The following is a 12,465-nucleotide window of genomic DNA, read 5'->3' as shown; positions in this document are numbered from 1 at the left end:
CAAAGTTTCTATTAACCTGGAAAGATCTTCCTCTTTCTCTGAAATTTCCTTTGTGCGCAGTAGCAACATCTTCATCAACTTTAACTGCTGTCGACGTTCCATCACCCACCTTAATGTCTCCTTTATCCTCTCTCCGTTCCATTTCCTTCATGCAATATTCTGACTCTTCAACTATTTTCGCAATTTCAGTGGCGTCTTTTAGAGAAGGATTTTTTGCAGCCCACAAGCGTTCTTGTGTTTTACTACTTCTGCATTGAACAATAAGCTGGTCTCTGATAATTTCTTCTGTCATTGCTCCAAATCTACATTTGAGAGATAATTTGCAAAGTCTTGTTACAAAGTCATCTATCGATTCACCTACTCTTGGTGGTTGAGTATTAAATTAGTTCCTTCTCATCACCACATTTGTCTCTTTAGCAAATTCTATTTTTTATCTTTTACGTGCCTCCAGGTATACATTCTCTAACGGTTGACCATCATTGTCCACAGCTATGGGAAGATATTTAGAAACATGTTGGCCCTCTTTTCCTAAGGTACCCTAAAAGAATAGCTTGTTTCCTACTTGGCCTAAATCCTTGACCATCAATTGCCTCCAAATAATTGTCAAACAACTCCACTCACTCATCCCACTCAATAGGTGGAACTCCAGGTTGCGAAAGGAAACAAGGATGTGGTGAGATTGTGGTGATATCCATAGTATAATATCCTCAAAACAAAATCCAAGATAACTAAGATGGGCAATTTACCTTTCTTCAGTTCACTGTCCACGTTGTCTACAATTCAACAACTTATACATAAAGCCTTTAAACTGTTTTTACATGTATGCAATTGTTTGTTTGTCTTTTTATTTTAAAGGGGTTCAATCTTTGTAACTGGCATTTATGTGATCCAATACTAAAGAAACAATACTGGTGAATAAATAACTTTGCTGTAGGATGGTCCTTTGATGAACAACCTTCCCTTTAAGAGACAAACGGTCTTCCCTTTAAAGGAGGCTTGAAAAAACATCCCCTTTAAAAAGTCATGCAACTTTTCCTTTAAGAAATCGGATAGCTTTCATTTCAGTAACATTTATTGAGTAGGTGATCTTTCGACGACTCCTAGATACGAGATGAGGCGTTACCTTGCTCTAATATCCCATGGTAAGTTTACAATGCTAATTATGTACGCAATATAAACTTGTGGCTTACATAAATGTCTCGCGTAGCATCAAACGTCACTGTTCTTATCGTAATCCGAAATAGCGTTGGGTTCTCCTCCACATGCGAAGAGTTGCTGATCCCGCGTAGCTGCCACTCGTCGCCAAAATACATGTTATGATGGAGAGGCTTTCACACAGCAAATAAGGAGTATTTGTTTTTTATTCCGGTGACAACCTTCGTGTCGTGGCATCCCCTTTCAACAGCTAGCGGTAACTGCCGCTTCAGCTGTAGCGCAAGGGGAGTGTCATGACAACAGAACACTACATTCACAACCTTCAAGGTTTATCAAAGGTTCATATTACTTACAGAATACAACACCATGTGTGTCTGACCTGTAAAAAATGGTGAGTTTCTGAATCAGTCAATTGGAATTCTCTTGCGAGGTCATTGAAGGAATCACAACGTTTACCGTCCATTGGTCACTCAGTTTGGAGATGCCCCATTGTGCGAAGCCTTGCAGTCTCCTCAGATCTTCCAGAGTGGCAGAGCCCGAGTTCCAGTTCTTAATGTTGTTGTGTATGTGACAAAAGCATTTGTTACTTATTCATCCTAGCTCCCTACGCAAATCGGAATCAGAGTTATATCTTTGAAATTAAGGGTCACAAAATGGAACACTAATTGCCTAATGTATTATATGATTCACTGTGTATCTCACATAGTAGTCAATTGTCATGATTTACCTGCTAAGTCTAAGCAATGAAGCTGATCTAGATTTCTCACATTTGTGTATCTTTCTGCTGTAGGGACAGGGACTACCACCAAATATGAGTCTTTCAAGACAAATGCTGAAGGAAAATAAATATGTCCCAAGTTTTAGCCTGGCACTTGAAAAACAGCTTTTGTCCTCATCAGTGAAGGATTTCCACAAAAGGTAAGTTCTTTGAGGGGGGCCATACACATGGCACTCAAACAAAGTGTAATTGTCCTTCTTGTTGTCATCTATTTCCTTTTACTGCTTACCTTGTTTCATATATCTTAAAGCAATATCAGCTAAGGTAGCTAAGATAATCTTTCTTGCTTGAGTAATAAAAACCATAGTAATATAATTCATGGTGATATGAAAATTTTAAAATTACCAGCTGCAAAAGTCGAAAAATTAAGATCTTAAAATACTTGAGAACGGTGTGAGCGAGAATTTTGTCTGGGGCTTGGAAAACTTACCTATCATTACAGTCATTAGTAACGCTGTCTGTTCAGACCCGGAAAGAAAGAAATCCTTTGCAATCAAAGACAAGTTTTAAGAACTGATTTCGTGAAAAGATGATAAAACATGTAAACTTTCCCTTGCAAGTTGTCAACCAAGGCGCTCTACTAATCAGATTCATTATGGGCATTAATAAGGCTACCTGTTCTGAAACAAAGAGAAAATATTCATAAACGGTATCGTGAACAGGTTTTAAAAACTGAATTCATAAGGAAATAGTAAAACGTGTAAACTGTCATTCATGAGTTGTCGACCGGGCACTCTGCATATCAAACGATTACCCCAAGTCGGCCATGGTCAGTTTCTTGTGAAACAGTTGTAGAAACTTTACTCCCCTGCAGCAGAATGGAATTGACTCGCCCTTGAGCCAAGTTATTACCGCCAGTCTGCAGGAGCGGACATTATGAGTTAAAAAAATCCTGTTTTAGCAGCTTTCTTTTTTCCAGGCCAAGAGACGGACTGGTGCAAAAGGCGTGCAACAACGTTTCTCGATTATGGCCACATAAGCTGCAGTTTTTGTCAGAATCTGATCTTTCTAGGAGGGGCGAGCATCTTTGGTGTTGAAGAATCTCATTCAATATATCAAGAATTGATATTTTACTCGAATGGAAAAGTATTCAGCTAAATAACCTTGTGGGGACAGAGTCGAATAGGACCCCAGGACTGCCCAGGCATGCTGTCTTTTGGCCAAGAGGCCTTGTCTGTGATAAGCGATAGGAAGCGGGCAGAAATATTAACTAATCTGTTAAATGCAGACTTCCCCATGCCACACTTCCATGCTTCTTCCATTCCCAGACTTTTTAAAGCAATATCTTTCATGACGTTTTTGATGTTCTTTATTTCTTGACACTTTTTCAGTGTTTTCACCTAAATGTCTCATAAATTTAGAAGCACTTCCATTTATTGAAGTGCAGGCTTCCTCTATCAAAAATTGCTACATGGAACTGTAAACCTATTATAGGATGATGACGTAGTTATTTTGTAAAGTTACTTGAGAATAAAATCTAATTAAATGTATTAGCATGATTAAACTACAGGATCACATGTTGTCCTATGTCATGCGTCGATAACTCATCCAAACGTGGTTTGTACTTGGTATTCTTAGAGTTGTAGTTCTTCATTGTTTGCTTTAACATTATTTACTGTTTGATACCTCCCTGCTTCTCATTTATTTACTGCACCCTTCGATGATGTATGAAAGTAGGCTCCCCCTGGTGTCAATAATATCAAAGGACAGTGATTACGACACACATAAATGGTGAGTAGGTCAATAGGTTAGAGATGTAGTGTTTTAGTTCCTTAGTAAGAGCTTCCTGCCCCTTGAACTACTGCTTCCAGTGCAATGCTGGTTCATTTACACCAAATGGAGGGTAATTCAATTGCTCACTGCCTGGCAACTGTGCACGTTTCTCTGGCCTTACTGCTTAAGTTCGGCATTTGGCATTTCCATCCCACATATTTGTTTTGTTTTCCATTTGTTGGATCAATGTTCCTTCTGCTTTAGCTAGGAAGTTAGTTTAGTCTTGTATCTTTTTCTTTTGCATGGGTGTTGGGAATGTCTGTTGGTCTTCAGCAGCAATCGTTGTATCCTCATTGGCGGAAGTACTGGTATGAGTATCACACACTGGGAAAATATATCACTAATTTTATTTCCTCATATTGTGGAACAATGATTATCACCTGTCCTATGACAGATTTACTTCTTAATCGCCATCCACTATGAGGGCGATCTCCTACCATTACACAATTATCCGAGACCTGAAGAGAAGATGGAGCAACTGTGTTCTCTCCTTCCCTTCCTAATTCTCCCTTTGTTGCCCACGATGGCAGTGAGAGAAGGCCTGGAGTCACAGTGAATTCACAACAGGTTGGGCTTTGACACCTTGCCACATGTCCATCCACCTTGTTTATATTCTGCTGTTCTATGGCCAAGCAAAACATGGGTATTTCTGATTTTTTATTAATCACAATTTAACCTGAATATTGAAACACTAAACATTGAATCATTGTCACATGCCCTTGTCTTTATCATTCTATCAACAGTATGTGTCCCTAGCAAATTGATCATGTTGAGTTAGGCCATTTTTGGCTGTGGATGCAGTAAGATGTAGTATTTCTTCTCCCATGCCATTTTGGGGCTCTGTCTGCTGCATGATACCCACCTGGTCTAACTAGACTCTTAAATACTTTCCGACAGCATTAAAACACTTTCATTTTCTTATCTTTTCTGGTGCTAGTCGGAAACAGATTCATTTTCTGCCTTTTACACATCGGACCACCTTTTTTCTTGCTTTCTTCTGTCAGAATTGCCTCCTATTTCTTCATTGTGGTTAGTCTTAAAACTGAGGTAGAACTCATTTGATGCTTAAGAGAGGATTTAGCACTTGTTTTAATATTTTTTTTTTTTATAACCAATTTTATTTTGTTTAAATGTAAAAAAACATGAAAGTGAGTACAGGGATGTGGAATTTCTATCGCCCTAAACCCAGGACATATTGTTTGGGGTTATGGGCAACAAGTTTTCATGTTTATTTTGTCCTTTTAAGTAGGCCCAACCCCCTGCAGCACAAACCCTTTGGCTGCCAGTGTACAAGGAAGGGAACTGTCTGCAGTTGAGGTAATGTGTGTGTCCATAAATTAATTGTGTTCAAACTTATAATTATAGTCCATTAATGGAAAGCCTTCATTGTTAGGGTGAGTACTGTAAATAATTACTGAGAGTGGTTCTAGTAAAAAAAAAAAAAGAAAAGTGTACACACGGTTGAAATGTTTAACAATATGAGGGTAAGTATAATGCTCCCAGAATGCTCTCTGATTAGATGCAAATATTTGCAGAAGCTTGTAAGCAAAAGTGATTATTCTTTGCCTTCAAAATAAAATGTTCAGAAAAAAATGCAAGTAGGAAAAAAACGTTTTGTTACAATGACATTTTAGTTGCTATTTCTTTGAAGTGTCATTAAGAAAAATAGGTTGATGCATGCTAGTATTTACAAAAAATATTCCTAACAGAATATCATTGTAACCATTTTCAACAAGATTATGGGGCGCATGAAAATAAACGAGCACTGGCAAAGCATACCGATCTGACATTTTTTGTGAGTCTTTTGGTTTCGTCAGTGCATGTTTTGTTTTGACATGGCTTTTGTAACACTTTATTGTTGTGGGAGCTGCCTGGCCCTCAATATTGTAACAAAAAAGATTTTGGTCTCAAAAAGCACACATTGCCACCAGTGGCGTATCAAAGGCCCCAAACCCCTCCAGAGGGCCCCCACAGCACAGCACCTGCCCTAAGTGAGTCTGGATAAGGGGGGCCTCCATGTTCTTTGCAGAGGGGCCCCCTCCAGTTTTGTTACACCACTAATTGCCACAGTAGTTCCTTGCACTGAACAAAACTACTTTGTGTGCCAATATGCTCCTTGTTTTAAGAGCAGAATGCGATCACTCAAAATAAAGCTAGCCGATAGAGAGAGAAATAGAAGTTTAATAAAAATAAAATGTCTTTGTTAACGCCAGACCTAATTATTGACCCAGTTCTTAAAGAAAGTATCAGGTGCACCCATGGTATATGTCTTTGAATTAGTGACTTTCATGAATTCACAAGAACTTGCAGAAGTTGACCAGGAAATCGTATTCCTAGAAAATATTTATGAACTGTATTTTAACACGAGGAATTATGCATGTGTAGATTCGCTCATGTGAAAATCTGTTGAGCGTTTACAAGTTCACTTTCCCTCCAACCACTTTTTTCCCAACCCTCGAAGAACTTCTACTTCTGGCATTGTCAGGAGTAAATTTCCAACCTTTCTCATTATGGGAAAAGATTAGAGAAGAGCTGGTGAAAACCCTTAAAACATGAAACTTAGTAGGTTTACAGACTCAAAGGCATTCCAGCCCTGGAGCTATTGCTTACTGCTTCCTCCAGCCCCAGTATTCAGATCATCGGAAAGGTGGCAAAATAAGAAAATGCTAGACTAGGGATTGAAATTGCAAGTATTCAAGCCCTACTAAAGTAGTATCCCTGGCATAATCGGAGAGGCTATTATCGGAGCTCTTTTATAATGAGATTGCTACCATAATTTGTCGCCACACTACGTCGCACCAGGGGGACAAGTAGATTTTTTCACAGGACAATTAGATATAAGAAGTAACCTGTCCCATGGACAAGTAGATATTTTATTACATTTCACACCCCTGTGAGTACATGATAGCACCATTGATTGAGGCAGGTCAATACAGTTCTTGCGATTGATAACACTCTCCTCCTCCCCAACCAGAACATAGTAACACTACTAAAAAATGCAACCCCAGTTGTTGCAATTTCAGGAGCTCAAGTCAGTGGGGACTCGAGCTTTGGGGCCACCCCAGAAACACCAGAACATCATCCGCATATAGGGACACTCAGTCCTCGTGGCCAATCCCCCACCGCCAACCGTCAACAAGCGGGTCACAACGGAGTAGGCAAGCCAGCGGTTCGATGGCTACGGCAAACAGTAAGGGGGAGGCTACCCTGACGTGTTCCCTGCCTAATCGGGAAGGTATCTGATAGAATACCATTGACCCACACCTGCACCGACGGGTCGGGGTACAGAAGATGGACCATGTTTCTAAACTTTGGGCCAAAGCCCATTCGCACCAGGACCTCCTCCAGGAAGTTCCAAGCCAGGGTGTTAAACGCCTTGTGAAAGTCCACGAGGAGGATCGCCAACCTGACACCCAGTCTTTCCGTCTGCGAATGCGCCACCTGGACCCGCTGTATACAGTGGGGCGTGCTCCTGCCCGGCATGAAATCACACTGGTCAGGATGAATCAGATAGGGCAGTGTGTGTGCCAGTCAGGTAGCCAAAACCTTCGCAAATATTTTTATGTCTGCATTGATTAGCGAAATGGGCTGGTAGGATGAACATTGGTCCCAGGGCAGGTAACCCTTAGTTATGACCACGATTGTGGCGCAGTCAAGGCCCGGGCGAAAGAGCAGCGCTTAAGTGCCTCTTCATAGGCGTTTACCAAGGGAGGCACCAGGTGCGGGTGGAACCTCTTGCAGGATTCAACAGGAACTCTGTCAGGGCCTGTGGTTTTCCCAGACTGAAGAGCGGAGATAGCATCCCCCACCTCCTCCTCTGTCAAGTGTAGGTCCAGATCTGCAGCCAAGGATGTCGGAATGGAGGGCAGCTGATTATATCTCAGAATGGGGTTTTCTTGTTCCGCCATAGCCTTAGGGACCTGTGAATAGAGGTCCTCATAATAGGTTGCTGTTAGAAATGGGGTCTTTGGTTGACAGTCAGGTTACCCCCTGTTCAAGCAAGGATCCTCACTCTAGTCAGGGTAAAAGAGAATCACCCTGGAGAATGTAGGCTGCAAGGGGAGACATGGCGGGCTGCGTAGCGGGCGTAGCTCGCTAGACGCACTTCCCGCCGTGCCTGGGGGGCGTGGCATGCGAGGCAGGGATCGGCTGAATGTGCCGCTTGACTACGCGTCTGACAACACGAACTTCGGAGGCGCCCGGCGGGAGGCTTCGGCACTGGGGCCGAGCCACGCTGGAGCTTCGCCGGATTCGGAAAGGCTCAGCGAGGATCCCCCTTTGGGGGAATCCGGGCAGAGTCAGTACCGGCAAGACTCCCAGGAAGGAGTCCCGGGAGCCTGACAGCACGACTACGCGCCTTTCTGCATCCTCCCCGACCATCGGAAAAGAAAGTAAGGTGGTGGCTGCTGTGGGGGCCAGGGGCACTGTCAGTCTTAATACCGGCAAGACTTTTGGAAAGGTGTCCCGAGAGCCTGACAGCGCGGTAATGCGCTTCTCTTCATCCCGGTTGAACTCAGGAGAAATAAGTAAGGTGATGGGTGTTGTGGGGACCAGAGAGATTGCAGATAAGAGCCTGTCCTCACCTTTGCCTTCCGTTAATACCTTGCAGGTGGGAGGGCTGGGTCTGGGGGAGGAAAAAAGAGTTAAGGAAGTTACTGGCAGACAAGACAAGACCAAAGGCAAAACCTCGGACCTAGCAAGCGATATATTCAGAATAAAGAAAAAGGGGAGTGAGGGGAGACCAAAAAACAATAATAAACACAGATTGTCACCCTCGTTAAGAACTTATTTTAAAGCTAGGCCGGAAGACGTTGTGCTGGTACCGGGACAAGGAAAAATGGATACTTATATAACTAAACATTCCAGAAATAACGTAGACTCCGGTGAGGGGGGTATGAATGATCCTCCCCCTTTAACTAGCAATTTGGCTCACCAGGAAGACATACAACCTGGTTTGGAGGCTTCATTGAGGCAAGATGGTAATTCACAGGAGGCAGGAGGTGCGGCAGAAGTAGTTACCAGCCCCCCCCCTTTCTCAAGTCCCGGCCCCCGACCCAAGACATAGCCATTTCATGGAGGAGATGATTTTTGCCATCTCGGAGGACATAAAAAAAGGTTTTGCAAGTTCGGAGAGTAATCAAAGGGAAATTAGAGAGGCCTGTGAGGTACTGGAAAGGAAGTTTGATAACTTAATGGAGAGGATTCAGTCATTGGAGGAGACAGTAGGAGAGATGAAGGAGGAGTTAAACCACCAGAAGGATGAGATTCGGGACTTAAGCGAAAAGGAACAAGGATTACAAGTAAAAATTGAGCAATTGGAGAATTACTCACGTAGAAATAACATAAAGCTGTTAAAGGTCCGGGAAGGAGCAGAAGGAACAAATCTGAAGTCATATGTAGTTTCTCTTATTAAATCTGTGTGTGAATTGGAAGAGAGTCGAGAAGAGATTGAAAAGGATATTCAGAGAGTCCATTGTGACCCCTTTACGAGGCGGCCAAATAGCACTAGACCTAGGAAGATCTTGGTTACCTTCCTAACTTATCAATTAAAGGAAAAAATTTTGAGTAGTGCATTGAAACAAAAATCATTAAAAGTTGAAAATGTTACATTCGAGATTAGATCCGATTTATCTAAGATTACAATGGACAGGCAGTGGGAATTGGGGAAAAGGTTGGATGAATTAAAAAAGTTAGGAATTATGGCACAGTTGAAGTTCCCAGTATTTTTGCGGGTAATGTATAACAATAAAATGTATAATATAAGGGAGACAGTCAGAGCGGACGAGTTGCTAGATCTTATAAAAAAGGAACAGACCGATCATGCAAAATAAATTTTCTTGAAATTTTAAAAAGCTCCCAGGTAGGCAGGGTGCTCTAAAATAAGGCCCATGCTGGCTGATATAGTGGGGGGGTCTCCCATGGGAGGGTGTTGGGTAGGGAGGATATTAGGTGGGGGGGGTTTCTTTTCTTTTTTTTTTCTTTTGAGTTTTGTGTGGAAATGGTTCCTCATTCTCCGAGGCAGAGGGAAGGTGGGTTAGTTTAGAATGATTAGCTTGAATAAAGGTCAGGGGAAGGGGAAATCTACGATTAAATTACTTTCCTGGAATATTAATGGTTTAAGGACGAAATTAAGACGGAATAAAATCTTACAATATCTAAAAGATTCTCCGGCACAAATCTTCATCTTACAGGAAACTCATTTGGCTGTAGATTAGTGTAAGGAGTTATTTAAGGCTCAAAAATGGGTGCAAATGTGTATTTGTACCACTAACAATTTTCATACAAGGGGAGTAGTTATTTTGGTCAAACAGGGACTACAAGCTAGACCGGAAATTTTAGAAACAAGGGCAGATCAAGCTGGTCGCTGGGTCATAGTAAGAATTCGCATTGGTGAGGTATTGCTGGTATTGGTGGGATTCTATGGTCCGAATTGGGATGACATTGAACCTCTTAAAAAGGTTTTTTCTCAGCTAATTGATTTTTCAGATGCGGTTTTTATGACGGGGGATTTTAATGTGGTGCTGGATAACAGATTAGATAGAACAGACACTTGTAGATCCTTAGGCACGCCAAAATCACAACAGTATTTAAGGAGAATGATGAAGGATTATGGCCTGTGCGATATTTGGCGGAAGAAGGAAGGGGGGGCTAGTATTTTTTCCTTTTTCAACAAAAAGTATAGTCATGCCTCACGTATTGATTATTTTTTAGTGGACGATAGGTTGTTGGAAAATGTTGATAGGGTTGAATATTTACCCCCGCATTTATCAGACCATGCAGCGGTAATGTTGCATTTGACGCTCCCACAGAGAAGAATGTTTAAGAGGTGGACATTGGAGCGCGCATTATTGTTGGATGAGGATGTCTTGGCGCAACTGTGTAGAGAGACTGAGTACTTTTTCAAGGTTAACGTAGACTCAGCACCGTTATCAACGGTTTGGGACTCCTTTAAGGCTGTAATACGAGGGGAAATTAGGAGTATTTCATCTTATAAACATAAAATATTTAGAGATGAAATAAACGTGTTAGAGCAGGAAATGTTAATAAAAAGTGAGAAATTGGTTGGCAAAGGGGAAGGAGCCCAGGAGGAAGCAGGAAGAGCAGAATTGGCTGAGCTAAGAACACGAATAGCAAACATTCTACAGGCGCGTATGGCCAAGAAATGGGAGGTCAGCAAATTAAAACATTTTGAATATGGGGAGAGTTCAGGAAAACTGCTCGCTTGGAAGGCTAAAACAGACCAAGTTAGGGGCCATATTAAGGAAATAGCAGTTGAAGATACTGGTGTTAAACTATTTCGTACGGAAGATATTGAACAAGGGTTTCAAGACTTTTTCACATCTTTGTACACGGAGCAGGTAGAGGTGCGAGAAGAAATGGTGGAGAATTGGTTAGCTCAGGATGTGTTACCAGAAATTTCGCAGCAGAACCAGGAATTTCTTAATGGCCCTATTACGGTGGAAGAAGTGCGGGCGGCTGTAATTACCCCAATCTTGGTTGAGGTATTTGGTAGGGTCTTTTCTAATGACATAAGTATGCCGGCTTTGTGGAATGAAGCAGTTATTACATTGATACCGAAACCCGGGAAGAATCCAATTTACTGCTCTTCTTATAGACCTATCTCACTACTGAACAGTGACTATAAGCTGTTCACTAAAATAGTGGCAGACAGATTAAATAAGGTAGCAAATAGCTTAATTCACCTCGACCAGAAGGGCTTCTCGAAGGGGAGGTATCTACATGAGTTGACATATGAAATAATCGGGGCTATAGATATGGCAGTATCATTGGATTCCCCCTTGGGGGTTATTACGGTTGATGCTGCAAAAGCTTTCGATCAGGTAAACTGGGTTTACTTGAAACTTCTGCTAAAAAAGGCTAAATTGGGAAACAATCTCTGTGGGGTAGTGAATCAGATATATAGTGCTCCTATAGCTAGAATATTAGTGAATGGGAATCTTACTGGGCCGATAACTATAGCCAGGGGCACTAGACAGGGCTGTCCACTATCCCCTGCATTATTTAACTTGTACATGGAACCATTTGCGAGGAAAATTCGGCGGAATACGACGATCTCTCCCTTTAGTTGTCAGTGGTGGGAAAGGAAGCTCGCTTTGTTTGCTGACGACCTTCTGCTATACACGGATAACTTAGTAACTGCATTCCCCGAGATTCTTAAATTGGCTGAGGAGTTCGGTAAGGTGTCTGGTTATCAAGTAAATGGGGAAAAAACAGAGATTATGGCTTGGAACATGGAGTATAAATCTGTTTATTGTAAAAAGGAAATTAGATATTTGGGAATCTTGATACCTCAAAATATTAACCAGCTAGGGGAGAGGAACCAGTTAAAATTGTTGGCAGAATATAAGAGTTTATTACAAGGTTGGACTCATCTTCCCTTAACGATAATAGGCAGAGTAAACCTGGTAAAAATGGCTATTCTTCCGAAATGGAACTTTTTGTTTTCTACCTCCCCACTTCCTATGCAGAAAATATATATAGAAAAAATGCAGCGTCTCATAAGTAATTTTATTTGGAGATCCAAGGGTGTTAGAATTTCTCAGAAGAAGTTACGTCGGCGTAAAGTTCAGGGTGGTTTGGCACTACCCGAGTTGCAATATTATGCATGGGCCTTTCTTCTGAAAAATTTTAGACTCTTATCTCTTGCTTCAGACTCTACGACAACGGGTTTTAATGTTTAAGATAATGGCTTCTAGTATCAATGGTGCTTCAACCAACTTTATGTTTAAATTTGGGGA

General features: G+C 41.7%; 1 protein-coding gene across 1 annotated transcript in view; it reads left to right on the top strand.

The window, feature by feature from the left end:
* Positions 1–12,465, top strand: part of ECT2L (epithelial cell transforming 2 like) — a 502,849-nt gene that overhangs the window by 187,602 nt on the left and 302,782 nt on the right. Inside the window, exon 7 of the mRNA XM_069234316.1 lies at positions 1,946–2,073. Coding sequence (XP_069090417.1) covers positions 1,946–2,073 — 128 coding nt within the window. The remainder of the gene's footprint in view (positions 1–1,945; positions 2,074–12,465) is intronic.

This window comes from Pleurodeles waltl, chromosome 5 (genome assembly GCF_031143425.1).
Source record: "Pleurodeles waltl isolate 20211129_DDA chromosome 5, aPleWal1.hap1.20221129, whole genome shotgun sequence".
NCBI classification, from domain to species: domain Eukaryota; kingdom Metazoa; phylum Chordata; class Amphibia; order Caudata; family Salamandridae; genus Pleurodeles; species Pleurodeles waltl.
This window is presented reverse-complemented; position numbering and strand designations above follow the sequence as displayed.